The 24,474-nt window shown below is 41.0% G+C and overlaps 1 protein-coding gene across 14 annotated transcripts in view; it reads right to left on the reverse strand.

Annotated features, from left to right (window-relative positions):
• The window catches only part of EPB41L3 (erythrocyte membrane protein band 4.1 like 3), a 151,732-nt gene that overhangs the window by 79,452 nt on the left and 47,806 nt on the right, over positions 1-24,474 (reverse strand). For 12 of the 14 annotated variants that reach the window (XM_034996024.1, XM_034996019.1, XM_034996013.1 and 9 more), the window contains exons 2-4: positions 19,941-20,011; positions 8,090-8,289; positions 3,516-3,713 (exon numbers count right to left, since the gene is read on the reverse strand). In XM_034996024.1, the coding sequence (XP_034851915.1) occupies positions 3,516-3,713; positions 8,090-8,278 (387 nt within the window). In that variant the 5' untranslated portion in view covers positions 8,279-8,289; positions 19,941-20,011. The remainder of the gene's footprint in view (positions 1-3,515; positions 3,714-8,089; positions 8,290-19,940; positions 20,012-24,474) is intronic. The other 2 variants (XM_034996014.1, XM_034996015.1) reach the window with 1 other exon arrangement.

The following is a 24,474-nucleotide window of genomic DNA, read 5'->3' on the forward strand; positions in this document are numbered from 1 at the left end:
TCGGACCTCCCATAACTTCTACCTTAGTTTTACTTTCTATACCTTAAACAATGTATGTTAAGACATTCAATGCCAACTTTTCCAACTAACTGGAAGTAGCTATCCTCTCCCCTCCAAATCTAGAAGGGGACAAGTGGAAATTTTTTTATTTAACACGTTCTATTTCTCTAATCATTCTTCATAAGAGGTTTCCAGATCACTCACCATGCTATAACTCTCTGCTGAAAAAGCTCAAGAGTTCAGTTATTCCATTAAGTAGCTACCACTTATTAAGAATGTTATGTTGCAGAAAGGGTTTAAATTAAGCACCTGCTTTAATCTTCACAATAATGGCTTTCTGAGGCAAGTATTTTCACCCCCATTTTTCTGGTCAGGAAACCAAGGTTTGGAAAGCTAAAGTTCCTTGAAATCACACGGGTTACAAATAGATAAATCTGTTTTCGCACCTGGGTCTGGCAGCTCCAAAGAGCGCTTTCCTGTATGAACTCATGAACAAGACGCTGGGGAGGGATCTCTCCGGCCCAGGATCTGGGCACTGGCCACATTCAGGGAAACCACATGCTGCTTTTCCACAGAAGCCACTGTGACCGCACGGAAGTTTCTGACAGCTATACCACACCGCTGGTTAACGCTGAGTTTGTAATCGACTTGAACCCAAAGATTACTTTCACCCAAGCTGTCACTAAGTCTGACCGCCCCTTCCCCCAACACATCTACAGAGTGAAGTCTGGCCTCCCGTCCTGCTAAACATTATCTTGCTACTTTGTGTCCATGTCACACACTGTCCATGTCCATAAGAAACCCAGATTTTGGCACATGGGCTCTTAGTCACTTAAAAATACTGTTCAGCGATTTGTTATGCGTGTGCCTTCATCCAAGACATTGATAAAAACTCTGTGTAGAGGAGAGCGAAACCGAAGGACACCTTCCCTAGGGCAATGTTTTTCAACCACCATTTACCTACTATACCCCATGTGCCCTGCCAGCCAAGGTTTTATGTTCCACAGTTTGTATCTAAAGTCCACAGGCGCTTTGAATATGCGTTTTCAGCTATATCTTGTTGCCACCTTGAGAACCATATAGCTGATTCACAATCCATTTTTCTTATTCAACCAGTCATTACCATGCCCAAATTTCTCTATTTTCTCCACAAGTATGCCAGTCAGTAGTGACCACATTTTCTTCAACTACCAATGTCTGTTGTAAAACTGAAAATACTCTGCTGGCCAAGGATTTTGTGTCCCAGAAAAAGATTCTTCTATCAACTTTAGGGTGCCTGGGTGGCTCAGTCAGTTAAGCGTCTGCCTTTGGCTCAGGTCATGATTCCAGGGTCCTGGGATCGAGCCCTGTGTGGGGCTCCCTGCTCAGCGAGGAGTCTGCTTCTCCCTCTCTCTCTGCCCCCTGCTCCTGCTTGTGCGCTTTCTCTCTAATAAATAAAATCTTAAAAAAAAAAAAGAATCTGTAAACTTTATAAAAAATTATTATAAAAGAAAATAACGGACCAAAATTGCCATGTCACTCAAAATGTTCACAGTGACATTAAAAGTAACACTGAATTATATCCAAAGTTAATTACAACATAAAAATCCTGAACTCTACAAAAAACACAGATTGTATCTATTACATATTTGAAGCATGGGACATAAATTAAGTTTAACATGATCAACATTTACATGTACCTCAGTCAGCCCTGAGGCATTTATTCCATCCACACAAAACACTATAAACTTTCTTCTAGATTCTTTTTAGAAAACTCTGGTAGCCATGACTAGATGACTGCAGGTAATCCTATTTATTCCATTAATAATACAATCAACAGAAAGACTCTCCTCAAAATTAAGAAAAAAGCTTCACTTAGATCAATTTTTCAGAAAGTGGATCCACCCTGGAAAAATACAATCTCTCTCATGGTTACAAAAGTCCTTTAAGCTTCAGAGTAAAACCCAGGTAGGAGTACATTTTCGGATCTCCCAATTTCCAGAATAAATCTCTAAATCAGTAATTGGACACTTTGAGCTCAGAAATCAGCCAAAATCAAAGCCAAAAAAATGTAAAAGATGGATCTGTGCATGGCACACCTTAGGCAGGACCCTCAGAACATGCCTTGCCCTCCCTGCAGCAGCCCATCAGTATTTGTCAGGTGACAGGGTGACAAAAATTCTATCGATTAATATAGGATACGGTTAACTTTTGATTTAAGAATTTCTTTTCAAAAAATCCTTTTTTCCTCTATGTTCCTGCAAATCTAAAATTAGTAAACCAACCCCACCCCCACCATAAATGACATTATCAACATGAAATGGATTTGAATCTCATGACCCAAGAAAAGGACTGGGTGCAGAACTGCATTATGCCACAGAGAACAGGAATGATAAGGGGTTGTAGACAGAGAAAGCAGAGAGGGGTGAATGAGGAACATGGGAAATCAGGCGGGCTTGGTGCTGACGGGGTCTTCGAAGGACTAGAAAGCAGGACGGCACATAAACACTGCCTGTGGCACCTGGGAGAGCTGCGCAGCACACAGAGCAGAAGAGGTGAACTGTGTAGACATGTGATCGGAGGGGCTGGTGGGAAGGGCTGCATGATGTCCCCGCGTGATGAAGGGCAGGCGGCTGAAGCAGGAGGAATAAGCTCTTGCAATGAAAACGTTCAATCTGAAGCTGAATCACCTTGCTGAAAGAGCAAGCTGCCCCCTCCGAGCTGTGGGGAGAAGGCGCCGTGGCTCCTGCACACCCAGACCACTCTTGTGGTTTCAGTTCACGCCCTGTGTGTGTGTTCTCCGTGGCATGTGGAGAATCCACCCGTCTCCACTGCTATGGACAGGTTCGTGTTGTTCTCATATGCTAACTCGGTCTTGCCAAGCATTTCTGACAAAAGTCATTCAACTGCTCCTTCTCTGAGAGGAATTTTAGTTTTCTTTACAAAAAGAACAAAGGATAGTAGACCCCTTTACACTCAGGCTGCAATGCCCACCGTGATGTACATTTAAAAAATTACTCTAAGAGGAGGACATTCACCGTTCAAATGATCCTACCAATCTACCAATGCTATGTACAGAAATTTACAAGTTCATACCAATTAAAAGTTGCAATGATTCAAATACAAAAGATATTAAATAATTTAAAATAGAAAGAGTAAAATTATTTGAATAGAAAAAGTAAAACTACTCAAGTAGAAAAAGTAAATTCATTTAAATGATAGCTCATAAGATATTGAAGAAAAGCCTGATTTTTAAGGCCCCCAGTTTTTTTTTTTCCTACCATGGAAAGTGTTAGAGATTTTTTTTTTAAATTAAGATCACATTTTTCTTTTGATTGTAACATTTTGGAGACATTATAAGTACTTTTAGTAATTTGATCTCCTGTTAGAGACTTTGGAAAGAATTTCGTATTTAGAAACTGGGTCTGAATAACTTTCCAGAGTTCTGAAAACAAGAACGCATCTTGTATGTCTCATACCAACATTCTCCAGTTCTCAATACCTGGGACAAAAAAGATTTTTAAATATGCACTCACCTCCACGTCACAGGTATATTCTGATCCATCCAGAAGTATCACTTTGCACTGCATGCTTTTAGGCTTTTTGACAATCTTTAATGGAGATCGAGATAGTTTACTGCTAGATGATTTCTGAGACAGTTTATCGTCTTCCAATTGCTGATATTCGAGCTGTTTTGCAGCCCCAGCAGCGAACTCCCGTTCCTTGTCAGTGACCTGTGAAGAGCAAACAATGAACAGTTTTCACTGCAAGACAGGAAATAAATATTGCATTGCTCAGGCAAGAGCAAAACCCTTCAGACATAGGCTTTCCTATTTCCCAGAGCAGGAGAGATGTCTGCATCAGGAGACTGAATGGACAAGTATGCATACATGGATATTTATAATGCTAATGGTTTCACCTAAACAACTTCTGCCATTTAAATGTACCAACGGGGCTGCATTTCAGTTTGACTTGAGGGTTTAATTTAGAAGCACGGAGTTAGCAAATGCCAAGACTTCACTGAACAAAGGAGGATACAAATGGACTCCTGACATTTGTAAAATGTAAAAGGCGTTAGACAGTACAGGTCTTTAAAATAAATCATTTAGATTTTATCTACTGTACTCTATTTTCTTCATTCACTGGATCCTTCTATATTCTATGACCCACAACACCCCATATACATATAAGGTATCTTACAAACTTTAAGGCCTAGAGAGCTTCAAGTATTAATCTTCTCAGTAATTTTACAACTGTTACAGCTCTAAATCAATTCAATGAAGCCAGCAGCACTGAAATTCATCACAAAGTAATCCCCTTAATCTGTTTCTCCCCTCACTGTAATGAGCCAGTGTAAGAGCAGATCACATCTGTCCAAAAGCTTTAATCTGCTTTCAAAGCACAACAATGTAGTCCAAGCTAGACTCAGAACTGCAGAATATGTCCTGAGGAACAGTTAATTCTCCCTTGAATCAATAAATACCCTTGGAAATCTCTCTGTGCAACTATTCTCTTTACACCCCTCTGGCTTTATATATGTGTGTGTTTACATACATGTATTTCATTGAAGTACAGTTGACACGATATTACAAATAGTTTCACCTGTACAAAATAGTGATTAAACAACTCAATACATTATGCTGTGCTCACCGCAAGCGTAGCTAGCATCTGTCACCATACCCTCTTCTATTAAATGACCACCAATGGTATTAATGTGCAAATTCAACTCATGGACCAGACTATCGTTTCCACTAGTCTGCAAATGTACACTGACAGACCAAAGAAAGACATGTTGCAAAATTCAGTTTAGGCCCCTTGAGTGAGCATGAAATTTCTTCTCTCACAAACATACTATCTTCCTAGTAGCTAAAAGCACATGACCTTGACAATAAAGGTTTATTTAGATTTATCCCTTCAACTTTCCTTTCTTATTAGTGGCTACAATTTTATGACACTCTAATCACAAAGTTATCTTCTGGTATATTTATTTTGGATTTTAGGTATGAATTTCTGCTTTTATAAAGTCATTTTCTAACTGGTTTTCCCTCCAAATTATAAATACAGTCCTTTCCTCCACTACTTTACACAGGAATTCAGGGCAAAGTTGTGAGACATTCTGCAGAATAAAAAGACCAATTTGCTGAGTGAAGAGACCATGAAAAAATTGAAAAAACAACTTCAAAGGCCAAAATAGTTGAGAAGGCTAGAGGTAGCTAAAACAAGTAAATAAAAGAAAACCTGCTCTGGCAACTTCGTCCAACTTTTTTTTTTTTTTGACTATTAGTTTTTCATATCAAAGTATTAAAATGGTGCTGCAAAAAAGTCAAACAATTCTGGTCTTAAGCTAGTTGAAGTTTAGTAACCTTGGAATTTTTTTTAAGATTTCTTTATTTTACTGAGAGAGAAAGAGAGAGGGAGCGTGCGTGAGCAAGCATGGGGAGAGGGGCAGAAGGAGAGAGAGAATCTCAAGCGGATTCCCCACTGAGGGCAGAACAAGACACAGGGCTCAATCTCAGGACCCTGAGATCATGACCTGAGCCGAAATCTAGAGTCGGCCGCCTACCTGAGCTACCCAGGCACCCTGGTAACCTTGGAATTTTATATCATATATTTGCTAAGTGCTTATAACTCTTTAGCTCTTTTTTTTTTTAAGATTTATTTATATTAGGGAGAGAGAGTACAAGTGGGGGTAAGGGCAGGAGAGGGGGAGAGAGAATCTCAAGCCCCAAGCCTGGAGGGGTGGGGGCTCGATCTCAGGACCCTAAAATCATGACCTGAGCCAAAACCAAGAGTCAGATGCTTAACCAACTACAGTGCAGTGCCCTAAGACTTTTGTACTTTTAATTCACATTTTCATTTCATTACAGGCAAAGTCAACAGAAAGCTACATTTTTATTTAAATCTCACTACCTGGAATCAACTTTTTCTCTGTATTGAGGAAGATGAAATTTCATTTTTCCTCTAATAAAATAAAAGTATCTGTATGAGACTAAGCTTTCTGGGCTACTTAGAGGTCAACTCCAGACACCCCTGAGACCACCAGTGTTCAAAGGGAGGTGTTGTTTCCAAAACATTTAAAGCACGAACCCATCAATGAGCCTCTCATGCACATATTTTCAACAGCTTCAGAAGAGCAGACCAAGGACCTCAAATGAAACATCCATTGTAGTCACATATAATTCATTACAATTTAAAAATATCAGTATCGGGGCGCCTGGGTGGCTCAGTTGTTAAGCGTCTGCCTTCGGCTCAGGTCATGATCCCAGGGTCTTGGGATCGAGTCCAGCATTGGGCTCCCTGCTCTGCGGGAAGCCTGCTTCTCCCTCTCCCACTCCCCCTGCTTGTGTTCCTGCTCTCACTGTGTCTCTCTCTGTCAAATAAATAAATAAAATCTTTAAAAAAAAAATCAGTATCAACCCTTTTGGTAAATCCTCTGTTTCACTGAATCCTCATGACAGCTCTGGGAGGTAGGTATCTAGGTCTCCTTACCCTCATTTACACATGGGAGAGAAAAGGACAAAGGGTACAGTCTCCACAAATTTCCTCCATAAAACTAGTACCCTGGAATTCAAATCCAGCCAAGCCCATGTTTTCATCGTCATGGACTACCAAAATGTACTTCATTTCACCTCCAACATAACTGGGCTCCTAGCCTGAATCAAGGAGACAAGAGCAGAAGAACCTGAGAAAACGATCTTTTCTGATCTCTTCATCTTGTGAACAAGGAACCTGAGGCTCAGAGGCTGAATGTGTTCTTGGAGATCCCTAAAATATCTAGGGAAGAGGCAGGATTAAATAGTTCTCCTGGCTCCGCAGCCAGTTACCTTTCCCTCAAAGGGCTGTAGTATCATTTCTCTCATTTTGTTTCAGACATCTGATTTCCAGAAGATAAAACACATGTATCACGTCTCGGCCCAGAAACTCTTTCTTCTGTACAATTATCTCCCACTCTCACATTTATTTCATTTCAGAGTTAAGAGGAAAGAACGGGGAAAAAAAAATCCAGTCTAGTAATTTTAAATTGCTGAAGGTTTAAAAACAATCAAAACACCACAATCCTCACATCTCCAAAAAAATAAACGGTGAAGGAAAACCATGATGACAACAATGGCCCCTTAGATTTTGTTTAATAAGCTGGAAGGATAACCTCCAGCTCCCCATCATGAAACATTTTATATCAGACACAGCATCTATTTACAGAATATGAAAATAAATGTTATTTTTAATACTGCTTAAAAGCAGAACATAAATACCATGGGAAAAGAAATAATCAGGTTGTAAACATAGTTTAATGTTATAATAATATGTTGTGTCTTCCAAAGAATTTCACTAACATGCTGATTTCGTGTCTCTTCTCTCAACATCCTGTACAATTTCTAGCTTGACACATATACTTCCAACCTAGAAAAAGGTCAATCGTTTGCAGGGACTGCCAGATCTGCTTACCATAGCATGAGTTGGTACCCTAACACATGTTGATTTCAGTTCGAAGTTTCAAGCCAAAATAATTTAAACATGAATTCATTCAAAGCCCAAGTATAAACCATGCTTTATATTTTGTATGAAAACTTTTAAAAGAAACAGTCACATTACATGTGACAACTTAAGTATGTCTAGATAATGCAGCTGAACATACATGCACATCAGGGAGGGAAAGAGACCCACCTGAACATTCACTAAAAGTAGCTGGCAACATTAGGATCAGAGTGACCCCTGGGAAGAATCAAAAGAGCTCTAACCCCTAAGCATGAATAAAAGTTAGGAGCCTAATTAAAGCCACTGGTGTGGTGTCTAGCCTTCCTGTAAACCCAGATAAAACCAATAACCTGCAGTACAGATTTCAGGGTGGGTGTAAGTGCTTTAATCAAATGAGGGAGTTACCAAGTAAGGTTGTGGAATGTCATTCACTGAAAGTCTTAAAATAGCGTAAATTTCCATCTGCCTGGGACCAGAAGGGGTAAACAGATGGCCCCTCATAGTTTCCTCTAGTGCTAAGAGACCAAGGTCAGCCCCGACCCTGGAAAAGGTCAGTAAACATTCCTGAATTGGGTTTCTGGGTGATGCTAGCAGGTGCGGGGGAGCTGGTGGCGGCCTGGGTCCTGGGGCTCACCTCCTTCCTCACAGGGGTGCTGTGCGCCGCGGCCTCGAACTGCTCTAGGGCCTGGTGCTGCTCCTCGCCGCTGGGTTCAGGCCCTGGGCCCTGCGGCGCCCCCGCGTGCCCCTGCGCCCCCGCCGCCTCCTGGGGCTCGGCCTCCTGCTCGGGCTTGGATTCCGAGTCTGAGCCAGATTCGGTCGTCATGGTTGATTGTTCTGCAAACAGAAAATGGCAAGGTCCCATCACTCGGTGTAATTACCTTCGCTAGGCACAAAAACTAGGATGCTACCTATGGTGAAAGGCTGCACAGAACCACAGTAAAAAAAAAAAAAAAAAAAAAAAGGGAAACGTGCATGCAATCCAAATACGGTCCGACTGCACGGCCCTAATAGGCGACTTCCATTTACCACAAAGATGGTTCAAAGTGAACATTTAACTAGAAGCCAAAACTTATTTGTAATGATCACAGGTTTTATTCCTATTAGGTTTTTTGCCATAGATGGCCATAAAATGACATTAAAGTAACGGCCTAATAATTACATAACTTAGACACATTTAATTTCAGAAAAATGAATCTTTCGCATCAGCTGGATCTATATTGTAATCTCTGGGAAAGATCTAATAATGGAAGTGGATTTTTTTTTCTCCTTCCCTCTCCCTTCCTATCTCTACCCAGGGCCCCTGCTCCGCCTCCGGAACCCCTGAATCTATCCATTCTTCCATAAGCAAGAGCCCTTCCTCTGCTTTCTCAGAACCCTGTTAGCCCCTTTTGAGTGAACAGTGACAACTACATTAGAGGCTTCCTCGGTGACGTGGGACGGGTCATACACTGGACAAGCCCTGGGCGGGGCTGGAGGGAGGCTGGGAGCCTCATCTCTCCCTCCTTCACCAGTGAAAAGTCACAGCTTCTTGCTGGCTTCCTCCTATTTCCCCTGACAGTTGAAAGAGGAGTTTGTCTCGGCTCATAAGGGACTCACACAACAGAGTTTAATATATAATAATCTTCTCTTACACCTAAAAACACCTTCTAAAATAGAACCGCCACCTTGTAATGGTTTGCTAGTCAAGACATGTAAATATTTTGTGCCTTAGTTTCCACATCTGCCAAATAAGGGAATTGAACCTGACCATATCCAAAGAACTTAGTTTCTGGGGGTTCCTTTCTCCCCCTCCTAATGGGCATGCTGCTATGCTTAAAGCAGTTTTGTGCTCGAAACAGCAAAAGAGGAGCTGTGCCAGCTGCTACCATGGCATTTTAAGTAATTTCTTATCTTAGATAGATGGTAAATTATCTCAAACCAAATATCCCAGCCTGTCCTATGATTTCCCTTCCTAATTCTAATTTTATGGTAAAAATACCAGGAACAAAGGGCTAGTGTAATACTCTAAGCAAATGATATGCCCGTTAGTATAATACAGAATTATGCAAACTACTACTCCATAGTAAAATCACCATTTAGTTCTATCTTCACAGCACACGCTGGGAGTATGTTTAATAACTTGAAGAAGAGGGAACATACAAATACCAATCTATGTTATAAACTAAATGCTACATCCATGTTTCCTATCTAGGGTTCCTTTTTACAATCACCAGCTATTCTTTCTGTTGAATAAAAGACATATCAACTTGGCATATGCTCAGTTGCCCAAAGCATATGTAAATATCAAGACCAAACACTGAACAAGATAGTGATCCAAATAAAAGGAACACCTTTCCTTTTTTCCTCTTACATTTTAGATTTTTAAGCAAATCTTGAAAGTAAATACTATATTCTCTTTTGTATGATTTTACTAGAAAGTGTTAAGTCCAGAGAAAAGACAGAGAGGAGGAAAGGTGGTGTTATGGTGTAATCCAGAGCCTATAATCAAATTCGACCTTTTAAAGGGAGAGGGTCAATTTTTATTATGTTATGTTAATCACCATTTTTGGTGTTGTGTTCCATGATTCATTATTTGTGTATAACACCCAGTGCTCCATTCAATATGTGCCCTCTTTAATACCCATCACCAGGCTAACCCATCCCCCCACCCCCTCCCCTCTAGAACCCTCAGTTTGTTTCTCAGAGTCCATAGTCTCTCATGGTTCATGCCCCCCTCCAATACCCCCCCTTCATTTTTCCCTTCCTACTATCTTCTTTTTTTTTTTTTTAACATATAATGTATTATTTGTTTCAGAGGTACAGATCTGAGATTCAACAGTCTTGCACAATTCACAGCACTCACCATAGCACACACCCTCCCCAGTGTCTATCACCCAGCCACCCCATCCCTCCCACCTCCCACCACTCCAGCAACCCTCAGTTTGTTTCCTGAGATTAAGAATTCCTCATATCAGTGAGGTCATATGATACATGTCTTTCTCTGATTGACTTATTTCGCTCAGAATACCCTCCAGTACCATCCAAATCGTGGCAAGATTTCATTCCTTTTGATGGCTGCATAATATTCCATTGTATATATATACCACTTCTTCTTTATCCATTCATCTGTCAATGGACATCTTGGCTCTTTCCATAGTTTGGTTATTGTGGACATTGCTGCTATAAACATCAGGGTGCACGTACTCCTTCAGATCCCTACATTTGTAGCTTTGGGGTAAATACCCAGTAGTGCAATTGCTCAGTCATATGGTAGCTCTATTTTCATCTTTTTGAGGAACCTCAGACTGTTTTCCAGAGTGGCTGCACCAGCTTGCATTCCCACCAACAGTGTAGGAGGGTTCCCTTCTCCACATCCCCACCAACACCTGTCGTTTCCTGACTTGTTAATTTTAGCCATTCTGACTGATGTGAGGTGGTATCTCATTGAGGTTTTGATTTGGACTTCCGGGATGCTGAGTGATGTTGAGCACTTTTTCATGTGTCTGTTGGCCATTTGGATGTCTTCTTTGGAAAAATGTCTGTTCATGTCTTCTGCCCATTTCTTGATGGGATTATTTGTTCTTTGGGTATTGAGTTTAAGAAGTTCTTTATTGATTTTGGATACTAGCCCTTTATCTGATATGTCATTTGCAATTATCTTCTCCCATTCTGTCGGTTGTCTTTGGTTTTGTTGACTGTTTCCTTTGCTGTGCAAAACCTTCTTATCTTGATGAAGTCCCAATAGTTCATTTTTGCCCTTGCTTCCCTTGCCTTTGGCGATGCTTCTAGGAAGAAGTTGCTGCAGCTGAAGTCGAAGAGCTTGCTGCCTGTGTTCTCCTTTAGGATTTTGATGGACTCCTGTCTCACATTGAGGTCTTTCAACCATTTGGAGTCTATTTTTGTGTGTGGTGTAAGGAAATGGTCCAGTTTCATTCTTCTGCATGTTTCTGTCCGATTTTCCCAACACCATTTGGTGAAGAGACTGTCTTTTTTCCATTGGACATTCTTTCCTGCTTTGCCGAAGATTAGTTGACCATAGAGTTGAGGGTCCATTTCTGGGCTCTCTATTCTGTTCCACTGATCTGTGTGTCTGTTTTTGTGCCAGTACCATACTGTCTTGATGATGACAGCTTTGTAATAGAGCTGGAAGTCCGGAATTGTGATGCCGCCAGCTTTGCTTTTCTTTTTCAACATTCCTCTGGCTATTCGGGGTCTTTTCTGGTTCCATACAAATTTTAGGATTATTTTTTCCATTTCTTTGAAAAAAGTGGATGGTATTTTGATAGGGATTGCATTAAATGTGTAGATTGCTCTAGGTAGCATGGACATCTTCACAATATTTGTTCTTCCAATCCATAAGCATGGTACATTTTTCCATTTCTTTGTGTCTTCCTCTATTTCTTTCATGAGTATTTTATAGTTTTCTGAGTACAGAGTCTTTGCCTCTTTGGTTAGATTTATTCCTAGGTATCTTATGGTTTTGGGTGCAATTGTAAATTCTTCTGTCTTGTTGTTGGTGTATAGAAATGCCACTGATTTCTGTGCATTGATTTTATATCCTGCCACTTTACTGAATTCCCATATGAGTTCTAGCAGTTTTGGGGTGGAGTCTTTTGGATTTTCCATATAAAGTATCATATCATCTGCAAAGAATGAGAGTTTGACTTCTTTGCCGATTTGGAAGCCTTTTATTTCTTTTTGTTGTCTGATTGCTGTGGCTAGGACTTCTAATACTACATTGAATAGCAGTGGTGATAGTGGACATCCCTGCCGGGTTCCTGACCTTAGTGGGAAAGCTGTTTTTCCCCATTGAGAATGATATTCGTTGTGGGTTTTTCATAGATGGCTTTTATGATATTGAGGTATGTACCCAGGAGAGGGTCAATTTTTTTTTTATAGATTTTATTTATTTATTTGAGAGAGAGAGTGAGAGAGAGAGAGAGCACAAGAGGGGGGAGCCAGAGAGGGAAAAGCAGACTCCCTGCTGAGCAGGGAGCCCGAAGCGGGACTCGATCCTGGGACTCCAGGATCATGACCTGAGCCGAAGGCAGTCGCTTAACCAACTGAGCCACCCAGGCGCCCGAGAGGGTCAATTTTAATAGTCAATTCAATTTGCTGAACTCTCAATTAAGTGCCAAATTTAAGTCACGTACTGCCCATGGTTTAAAAACAGAAATAAATATGTTGTAACCCCCCTCCTCACCCCAAGGAGTGGAAGAAACGGACTCTTCTCAGAATCCATTTTCTCCTTTTTCTTTTTAGTAATTAAACTTTGTTTTAGCTGGTATTCCTTCACCCAGCTTGAGACCACAATGAATTGAGGCCAGGTGATGAAGTCTGGACCAATGAGAAAAGACAGAATATGTATCCAGTACTTAGGTCATCTTCATAAAGGCAAGGACACTTGCCCTAGGCTTCCTCTTCTCATTGTCTAGGGAAAAATGATTGACATGGTCACCATAGACTCAGTCATGGAGGCCCCAAATTCAGGAGGATGCCAGGGTCACCCCTTCCAACCTGGGCCCCTGCTCTGCTGCTCCAGATTGTTCCACGAAGCAGAAATTCATTTCTGTCTTCCTGGAACTGCACTACGCTTGCTCAGGGCCATTCTAATACATATTCTTCAGACTAAAATTCTACCAAAATATAGTCATGCTCTAGCGGTTCCCATCTCAGTAAAACAAGGTAGCCTTCCCTCAAGCCCACATCCTCCATTGGCTATGACCTTATTTCTCTGCTTTCTACTCCTAGCTTCTCAAAAAATTGTGTTGACCCTCACTGTCTTCTACTTCCTCCCTTCCCCTCTCCCTGCAGGGACTCCAGTCTGACTTGCACTGAGGTGGACAGTGCCACAGACTACGCACTCTCTTCTTTTCCCATCTCATCTCACCTCTTAGCAGCCCCAGCCCAACTTGGCAGCATGTTTCCCTCCCTTGGGATTCAGAACACACCACACCCTACTGCTTTTCTCCTCTCTCTCAGGCTACACCTTCTCATTCTCTTTTCCAGGCTACTTCTTACCCAACCTCTACATGTGGGATTCTTCTGGAAAATTCAGTTCAGGCTCTCTCCTCTTCTCACTTGACATTTTCTCCCAGCTATTGCCATGCTTTCCCAGGGCTTTAAATACTTCCCAGAAGCCAACTGCTTATAGACTCACATCTCTGGTCTGAACCTCTTCTCTGGGGTTTCAAACCCAACTGCCCACTTGACATTTCTCCCTGATAGCTCACAAGTACCTCTAGAATTTTCTGTCTCAAGTCTGTTCCTCCCCTCCCTCTTCTTCCTCACCCCAATAAATGGCAATGCCATTCTTTCAAGCCAGAATTCCAGAAATCAGCCCTGACATTTCCTTTTCCTTACTTTCTCTAATAGAGGACAAAAGGTTTTGCAAAATATATTTTGCAAAATATATAATTTTGCACATACATATACAAATACCTATATAAAAACATATTTCTAAAATATATCTTCAATTGGTCCCCTGCCACTATGCAAGCTATCACTTCTTTCCTGAACTCCCTAATAAACTTCCTCTTCCCTGTCTATTCCTGCCCACTTCTATTCTGATCTTCATAACACATAAATCTAGTCCTAGCACTCATGTTAATACCTTCCTGATGTGCTTGAAGAAAAATCCAATCTCTTAATTGCCACGGCCTTCCAGCACAAGCCTAGGCCTCAACACCCAATCCATGCCCAGTGGCATTGCCTACCCCCTCTCCCACGACGATCTGGCCACGTGATCTCCTTTTGGTTGGCAAAGCCCAGCAAGGTTTTCTGCCTCCAGGTTTTTTAGACATGCTGTTCTCTGTGAGAACATTCTTTCCTCTGCTCTTCAAGTGGCCAATTCCCCATTCCTCAAATGTCAGCTTGAGAAAGGCATTCCCTTTTTACATAGCTACTCTATGCGTGGTACCAGTACCAATGTAGTACCTGGGCCACAGTAGGTATTTGAATAATTATTTGAGGAACAACTAATAAAATCAACCCCATTATTATCATATCCACCTACATATGTGAATGTGTAAGAACTGTTCCTTATAGTCTTTAGCAATTGTGAAATCTCTCAAGTGAGGAAAAAGTAGGTATTTCTATGTTTAATGGAAAACAGAACTCAGTTACAACTTTCAGAGCTGATATCTCCCTACAGGTAATAGATGCTATCGGTCTAATCACACGCTTTTACCAGTGGGTCAAAGGGTTTTCCAAAAACTCAAAAAGAAAATGTTTAAGTGGTTTAGAGAATCTCTGTAAGAGTAACCAGAATTACTAGATCATGAAATCAAAAAATAAAACACAAACGACTACTAAAAAAAGTACATTTTTAAAAGATGCTTAGGGGCACCTGGGTGGCTCAGTCGGTTGGGCGTCAGTCAGCCTTTGGCTCGGGTCGTGATCCCAGGGTCCTGGGATCAGTCCCGAATTGGGCTCCCTGTTCCGCGGGGAGACTGCTTCTCCATCTGCCTCTATCTCTCTCTTGCTCATGAATAAATAAATAAAATCTTAAAAAAAGAAAAATGCTTAATTTTCTTCCCAGCCAGGGCAGTTCTTATAAATATATAAATATAAATATTTTAAAAATGTTGGATACTTTCAATATCTATTTTCTATGAATATCATATTTAAGATTCTCTACTATCTGTGTTTCGGCAAATAGCTCTAACTTAATAATGAGATGTCAAAATGGTTACTGAAGCAAAACCAGAATCATATCTCAAAATATAAATATTTTAGTTCATTTCACTTTAAAATCTATGTACAATCTTTATAGATCTAATACATGAAAATAATTAGCAGCAAGTAAGCTGTCATGTGTGAGCCTGGACGACAGACTTAATTTCTTTGGTCTCCTGCTTCCTCTTCCATGAAACAAGGGGTTCAGCCTAGAAATTAGTGATGAAGGAGTGAGGTGGGTGTGGGGAAGGGAGTGAAAAATGCCAAACTTCAGATCTTCTTACAGTTTGTCTTCTTACAGAAGTCTCTCACCTCTTTCACCACCTTCTTTCAGCCTCCTTGTCTTTGTAAACATAAGGAATTTTTACACAAATGTAGTTTTAGTATAGACTCCATTGGGGTGGACATATCAATGCAACCCAAACATTAAAAAGTTGTCCAATGTGTGTTAAAATAGGAATCTTTCTAAACACATGACCTTAGCCCCTCGATAAACATGAACTAAAAGGGAAAAATTAGTACAAGAACATCCCAATTTTGGGTTTCGGTGTTATTATTCTGGTCATGAAACCATTTTGCGACCTGCTTTTCTCTTTGATTTCATGACTTGTCCCTAAGGCAAAGAGCCAGCTCTACAAAAACCGAATAAAAATGCAAAATAGAACCCAGCAACCACCTATCAACTATTTAAGTAATAAAATAACCTACCATTATTTTCTACCTACAAATATACCATATGATACCTTACTTGTCATAGATCACATAAATCACAGAACCTCAAACCTTGAATAAACTCCTATGCATTTGTCAAAATTTCTGAAGCATATTATTTTCCCCAGCACTACATGTATAATATAATGAATGAAAATTGTTGCTGTTTCTTGACTAATTGTAATAAAATAAAACTTTCATTGCTGCTGAAAGATAGTAGAGCAATAGACCTTAAAAATGTAAGGCTTTGTAGTTCTGGAGTCACTAGAATCAATATATAACTCCACATATCTGAAAGGGCGTAAGTTCAACTGTACCTATGAGTAAACAGCTTTGACAGCTTACATCAGTAAATCCAGCTTCAAAACTTTTAAGTCTTCTTCCCTACCCACATTGTCAATACAAGCGAGTGATGAACTGATTTTTAAATGGCAAACAATTAAAAGCATAAGCATCTAAATATAGTACTTCTAACTTTAACTCCTATTTTCATAATTTTAGAGTGTGCACTCACTTCTGGTCTTGTACCCAAATGCCAAAACATTTTCTTAAAGCAGATTTGTAGGATATTTGCATTGCTTTGGCTTTTCTCTCATGCTCATTCCTTGCTTTCCTGGATGACCCTTGCCCCTTAAAGTTGCACACTTCCCTTTCCATCTCACTAAACTCGACTATTGTCCAACACTCCCTCCTCTTCTGATATATTCACTTTGGACTAAACATAGCTGTCAATGATTTCAGTTACTAGAAGTGAACACCATCGCTTGCAATTCTAAACAGAAAGCGACACAAAATGCTTTGGCTTAAACTCTGCCCTTTCTTGAAACTAAATTTACCTTATCAGCTGTGTTCTACTTCAGCTAAAAAAACAAAGGCTTAGACTTCTAGAAACTCTGAATCCTAAAAGTTGAGGTAAAGACTTTCATTTGAGTATTCCAGTGGGATGGCAAGAGGAATCCTCCATCTTTTCAAGAAACAGGAACTGTATTCATTACGCCTCTCCCAGGGAGAGATTTAGTAAATGACTAAGAAATTAAGAAATAGTGATGAGCCTCCAAGGAGCCCCTGTGCAGGTATAAATGAAGTCACGGTCCCAATCCCCAGTCCGTTTCACCTATAAAAATTGGTCATGGCTTTGTTCCTTTTCAGCTCCAATTTTCTATTCCATAGAAAAAAAAAAGTCAATTTATCCTCATCTTTTCCACTTTTAGAACTAGCATTTTAAAATCTCCATCTCCTAACTAAATGACTGCTTAATTAGCTTCTCTATTCAAATTTACCTCCCTCTCTTGCTGATATTAAAATTCAGTCATATTAAAAGACACCAACCTAGCAAGGACTTCATGCAGGAAAATGCTCAATGTAAATCTCTGTCATTTAGGCATAAAACAGGATTCCTACTGAATAACCAAGCATTTTGTTAAAAAACACACAAAACAAAACAAAACAAAAAACCCTTTATACCATTTACCTACCTTCAGGGATGTAAGACTAAAATGGACAATTTTTTTCTAAAAAAAAGCAAGTTTTTTCCCACTTATATTTCAAATATAAATTCATAAGAGAAGAGAAACTAGTATATAAATGTCAATATTTGTGACTATGGAATAGTATCCACCATCAATTGTGAGCAAACTATAAGATGGTAATATCTCCTGGCGTTTCTACTGGATTCTCCCTATTTGCATTAGAAGAAGGGGGGGAAAAAGGCCCTAGTACCATCCATCTTAGAAAAAAACAAAAAACAAAACCAAAAAAAACCAAAACCAAAACAACACAGAAAACCAAGTCAGCCTGGTCTAGGGCTCACTCACACTCCGTTCTTCCACACCCACCATCCCTCCCGCTCCAGTACGGTCCTACCTATTTAGAGCCATGCTTACGGAAGGAATCGTCTTCCCATGTGGTCATCACACTCTTCCTCCCACTCACTCTTCAGGGTGTCCCCCATTATTCTAGTACACCTCACCAAGGTTACCAATGACCTCCCTATAAGCCAATAAATCCCAGGTGACATCCCTTCTCATCTTTGGATTCTCTGCTTTGGGCACTCTTGATTTTCCTCCTATCTGTTCTGGCTACTCTTTCTAATTTCCCTTGGCTTCTTCATGGCCTGTTTCCTATTTTCTCTTTCTAAACTTGTTAGCTCTCTAGGAGTCCATCACACGCTCTAAACCCTCTTTCTTGGAGAGCTCCTCCATCTCACTTCAAATAAAATTACAGCTCCAAAATAGAAGTTCCTCAGTTTGGAACCTCCCTGAGCTACAGATCCATATATAGCATTCGACTTCCCACCTTGCTTACCTGGATATCTCAGAGGCACCAGAACTGAACATTTTTCCATCCAAACCCTTGATGCCCCCACGCTCCCAGCCCATCTGTTCTACTGCGGCGGTCTTCCCCATTTCAGTAGGTGGGCTTCCATCTGTCCAGCTGCTCATGCTAGGGACTGGAACAGCACCCCTCTCCTCACTCCCAACTCAGTCTGTGTCATGCCAGTCTACTGCACCTCTTGAGTTGTGCACAAAGGAGGAAGGCAGCAGAGAGTTCTATCCAGAGATTACTCATCAGACAAGGGCAGAGCAGTGTGAAAAATCAGCTGCACTTACTTGTGCGAGAGCATGCAGTCTGCTGCAGCTGGGACATAAGGGGTGTGCGGGGGGTAGCGAGGGGCGATGAGACGAGCCAAGCAGAAGTCAGGTCCCATGAGGCTGTCTGAACAGGCCAAGGAGACTTCGTGGCATTGCAGAGACCACCACGCTGGTGGCCACAAGGACGACTAACACCAGAAGGGGTCAGCTGGACTTTTTCATTGTTTTGGCTCAAAGTTAGACCAACCTGATAAAGCAAGGAGGCCTCGATGGGGCAGCAGTGGACCGGTTACTCCTCAAAGCACAAAACAGGGGGATTCGGGACCGGTCATTACCAAATATCTTCGAAAACTTGACAACAGAAAGTTGAGATGCTAAGTATTTCTGACTAGCAGCAGGGACGATGGATAGTTTTGTTTTGCTTTCTTTTTTTCAAATAAGCTTTTGGGCCATACTAACTTCAACTCTTATAAGCCAATATACCAACCCCTATTGGCTGACTTTACGATTACAGAAGCAGAAAGCTGGAATTTCTACGAAGATGACGCAATCATTCAAAATTTACTTTCACCATGACGACTGTAAACCTGCCAGGATTACCGATCCATCTTTATGGAGACAAAGATTTCATGACAGCACAGCACATCTACAATTCAGAGTTGGGAATTTAAAAAACAAGACCAAAAAAAAAAAAAAAAAAAGACCACAGTCTCCTGCTTCAAAGAGTGTACATCTGACAGGTGACCCTGAGAAGCAAACCAACCACAGCGCTCAGGATATGAGAAGCAAGCCCAGAGAAGGGGGCTTTCAACAAGCCTGCAGGGGCACAGAGGGCTTCCGCGGGAAATAACCCTCCTTTGATGGAAAAATCATCAGGGCAAACCTTCTGTCGCAAGTGAAATGACTCGTTTTAAGCATTAGGTGCAAGTAAAAATCACTGGCTACTTCAGGAGGACAAAGGGAAATCAGGGATAAATCAAAGTGCAGGAGAGGCACCCTGCTGGGCCAGAAGGACACAAACCAGACTCAAGTGGGCCACGTGCTCTGTGACCTCAATGGAATGCATCTCCTCTTCTGTTCTAAAATTCTGAAATTCTAGTCTTCCTGAGGGCCAGAGATACTGTTGTATTAATAGCATGAAATCTACAGAAATTCTGTCCTTTAAGATAAAAGACGACGGATACTGATTTTCCCCACTGGCCCCCAGGGCATAATGCAACTAGGGCAGGCAATCACGGCGTGCTAGCAAGAAAGCCGGCCTCCCCACCACCACACGGTCAGCTGAAGGCTTCATTAACTGACTCAATTACGGTTTTATGTCACGGAAGCAATACTTTACCCAGATCATCCAAAAAAGCTGAAGGAAAAACTCTTAGTTTATGTAATACATTGGAAAAAAACCTGGTTAATTTTTGGTAAGCTTTTAGCTTTTCAAGCTCAAAAATGTTTAGAGCTATGTGTGAAGCAGAATAGTTAAGAAATGCAGTTTAGAATATAGACAGAGATGATGATTTTGAGTATGCTCACCTTAACAATATGTATTCGTATTTTCTAATACAAGGGGTGCCAAACACCAGGCCATAAAATCCCACGTATGTCTGAAATAGCAAGAATATTTGGTTGTTCCCACAAGCCCCCAAATACTTTTCAATAAACCGAGGAAGCAGCTGACTGCTATATATATGGGGGCTTCAGTTGGTGAACAGAGTTCAGTGACAGCACTAATAAGACAGGCAGGTTCCTGAGGGGACAAACCACTTGCAAATTAAATCAATAAGAGAGAGTGGCAGAAGAACCAGTTCAGGCTCTGTTCTAGGACATCTGCATTATGATCACTCTGATAAAAGAAGCTGAGTTCCCAGACTGGGTTTCCTGAACTCCAGAGGCTGGGGAAGAGTTATAGGTCTGAGAGTCTGTTCTGCTATTTTAAAGGAAAGTATACATTTATGGCAATGACACAGCTGCACACACTCACCAAATTTCCTGACTTTTGGTTGGAAATTTATTGGTTAAGGCTAGTAATACTGGCTACATCATTTCTTCATGCATTAATACATTCCTTTGACAACATTTCCTAAATAACTGTTCTGAGGCCTGGGGATACATCAGATAAAGACAAATGGGTCTCTGCTCTACTGGAGCCTATGTTCTAATTGAAGGAGAAAAAAAAAAACCTGTCAGCTACAGACAGATGTTATTAGATAATTCAATCTAAAGTAGATGGCAGCTGCTTACATTGGGTGGGCAGGGAGGGCTTCTCCAAGGAAGGGATATTTAAGCCGACATTCCAACATCGAGAAGCATCTGCCCCGTGAAGGCACAGGGGTTGGGATAATACCTTCCAGAAAAGACTCGTGTGCAGGTCCGAAGAACAAAATGAGCTTGGTGTGGTCAAGAAATGAAAAGAAGGTGGAGGTAGCTGGGACCCAGCAGGTGCAGGGAAGAATGTAGTAGAAGATGTGAGCTGGTTTATGTAGCTGGATTTTATTTTAAATGCAATGGAGCATTTCAAGGTGAGGAATGATCAGGTCTTACTGATATTTTAAAAGACCACTCTGGCCTCTAAGCAAAGGAGTAAGGGTGGGAGGAGGGAGAGTACTTAGCAGCTCTGGCAACAGTCCAGGCAAGAGAACCCCGAGCAGGAGAGGAGATGGTGAGGAGGGGCACCCTTCTAGTGCCAGCTGAAGCTCTGACTGGAGCTTTGAGAAGACAGGGGAAATGGATTATGCAGGCAGGCAAACTCTCTTAGAAGCCTTAGGTCTCTTAGAAACACAGGAATCCCTAAAGGTGAAAAGATCACACAGAATGCATTCCCCAGCACGGAGGGAGCCTGCCAACCATCCCGTCAGGTTTCCATCATGATTCCTTTAGGCAGTGTTCCGTCACCTTCAACAAGGGAAATCATCTGTGAACCCCATACCATCAGCAATCATTTTTAAAAACATCTCATTCAGGTGAGAAGCAATGCCTGGCTTTCCTTACAACTCAATGTATTCTAGTGGTCTAAGTGACAGCTTCAGTTGAAAAAAGGAGGGAAGGAAGGAAGGAAGGAAGGGAAGAAAGAAAGAAAGAAACGGAAGGAAGGAAGAGGGAGGGAAGAAAGAAAGAAAAGGAAGGAAGGAAGAGGGAGGGAGGGAGGAAGGAAGGAAGGAAGGAAGGAAGGAAGGAAGGAAGGAAGGAAGGAAGGAAGGAAGGAAGGAAGAGGGAGGGAGGAAGAAAGAAAGAAAGGAAAGGAAAAGAAAAAAACAACAAACAGATGAACGGAAAATCTTTGGCCTTTATGGGTACAGAATGTGTTTCTAGACTTGATCTGAGAACCCAGCTAATGGCTAAATGGCATTTGTACCTATACGTTCTTTTCACACCCAATCTGCCAGAGAATTTTAGTCTCCATGAAACTTTAACATGATCACCACTGAGATGCTGTTATTATCAGGAACCTGAAGAGGTGCCGGTAGAGTTTTTATAGGATTTATACAAGAATTCTGCTAATGCTATGAAAGGATTTTATTTAAGTTTCTAAATTGTGCATCCATGAATTCTAACTTGGTCTGGGTTGTACGTAGAAAACAGCCACCTTACAAAACACAGGGTAGTGTTCCCCCACAGCATATTTACATGTTTGTCACTTTGACAAGAATTTTGTTTTTTTTAAGATTTTATTTATTTATTTGAGAGAAAAAGAGAGAGCACGCATGCGCACAAGTGGGGGGAGAGGTGGAGGGGGAAGGGAGGGAGAGAGACAGAGACAGAGAGAGAACCCCGGAATCATGACCCAAGCTGAAGGCAGACACTTAACTGACTGAGCCACCCAGGCGCCCATTGACAAGCATTTTATTTTTTCTTTTTTTTAAAGATTATTTATTTATTTATTTGACAGAGAGAGAGAGAAAGCACAAGCAGGGGAAGTGGCAGGCAGAGGTAGAAGCAGGCTTCCCGCTGAGTAGGGAGTCCGATGCGGCGCTTGATCCCAGGACCCTGGGATCATGACCTGAGCCGAAGGCAGATGCTTAGGCATCTGAAGGCAGACTGAGCCACCCAGGCATCCTGACAAGCATTTTAATGTATTATTTGCTATCCACCGAAAACACTCTACAGAGCTGTCCCTGGGATAGGAAATTGCCAAATACCTATCTGTTTTCAGGAGTTAACATGAATACTTGAATTCAGTTTCCTGATAGCTATGTTTATAGCAGTTCATTAGTGTTCCCTATCACTAAACTAGAGTTCAGAATGGATTATGACTTCATTTCCCTTAGCCAAAGGCATTCCCATAGTATTCTTGAGGTTTCAAGCAAAAAATTAAATCCAAAATGAACTTTCAGATCACCAATGAAATACAAAAGAGCATAGTGTTCAGCCTTTATGGCAAACTGAATCCTAGACAGTGGGAGGGAATAAGCTAACCATAGGAACTATTCTCTCCACTTTCTGTTAAACATAAATCACTCTTTTGGGGCTCTGGGATCCAGCCCCACGTCAGGCTCTCCGCTCAGCATGGAGTGTGCTTCTCCTTCTCCCTCTGTGCTCTCTCTCAAATAAATAAAAAATAAAAATCTTTAAAAACATAAATCACTTTTTTTTAAAGATTTTATTTATTTATTTGAGAGAGAATGAGATAGAGAGAGTATGAGAGGGGGGAGGGTCAGAGGGAGAAGCAGACTCCCCGCCGAGCGGGGAGCCCGATGCAGGACTCAATCCCAGGACTCCAGGATCATGACCTGAGCCAAAGGCAGTCGCTTAACCAACTGAGACACCCAGGCGCCCCTATAAATCACTCTTCCTTAGGAAGAAACTGTCATTATGTCCTTAACATGTATATCATAATTCAAACACAGCATTTTTGCTTCTCAACTGAACACTTCACAAAATACTGCCTTATATGGCTTCCAAAAAGCAAAGTTTATTTTCTAATATGCATAGGATCTTCATGAGTTTGACAGCTGAAATAATTTCTCATAAACCTTTTGTGCTTTCACTTATTATTTTTTTAAATTAACAGGGTATGGTGCTTGAGAAAGTAAGGAAAGCTGGTCACAGATCACCCACAGGCGTGTGGCACTAAGCTCCTCCCTTACGTTCTCTCACACAAACTCACCTCTGACCACAGAACAGGCGGGCCCAGTGAGGTTAGTGCATACCTTGCCCAAAGTCATATACCAATAAACACAGAGCCAAGCATTAAATCTGAGTTTCTGCCTCTAACAGCAAAAGCTCTTTCTTCCACACAAGTTTATTGGGTACGCCCATAAAATCTGCTCTTAACTTCTTATTCCAGAACTGTACAGCTTTCAAAGTTATTATTCTTTATGATCATCTATAATTCCATATTGCTAATATGCTATTTCTACTTAATGTAAGTCAAACAATAAACTATAAAATTATATTTTGTTTTAAAGACTATATTTCCCACTATTTATAATTAAATACATATATATGTGTGTATATATATATATGTATGTATGTATAATGACAATACTACTTTCTTCCTTAATAAGAAGAGGTTTCTAATCTAGTATGAGCCTTCAGGATTCAGTCCCAGGTTGCATTTTATTCCTGGAAAACCAAAAGTAAATGATCATTGTCACTTCTAGAGAAAATGTGAATGGTACTGACTCTGCTTCTCTAGATTCCTATTTATAACTTCCCACTGATGGTGGCTAAATTTAAGCCTCAAATGGACAAGCCTAAGTTTTAATCAGTTTCAGCTTTGCAAGTGTTGGTGCAAGGCCTCAAACTGACAAGAAGCCAGTAACATACGTTTCAAGTGTATAAACGTCCAATGCCACTGTTTAAAATTTTCAAGAATTTCACAGCTCAAATCAAAAGACAGTAAAGGAGATAGTGTATTTCTTCTGCACTGTTGGCCAATTCTATCTCTGGAAAGAACGTATTAGCAAAGAGAGATCTTTGGCACCTTAATGCAGGAGCATATTTTTCTATTACCCAACATCTGACTCTGCAACTGTGAGAAATGAGGTGTGAACCATATAGACAGTGAATAAATTAAAACAGTCAGATTCCACAGTCACCCACCAGCAAACAGCTCTTCAACTCCTTC

Source organism: Mirounga leonina, unplaced genomic scaffold, assembly GCF_011800145.1.
Source record: "Mirounga leonina isolate KUSES-001 unplaced genomic scaffold, KU_Mleo_1.0 Mir_93, whole genome shotgun sequence".
Classification (NCBI taxonomy): domain Eukaryota; kingdom Metazoa; phylum Chordata; class Mammalia; order Carnivora; family Phocidae; genus Mirounga; species Mirounga leonina.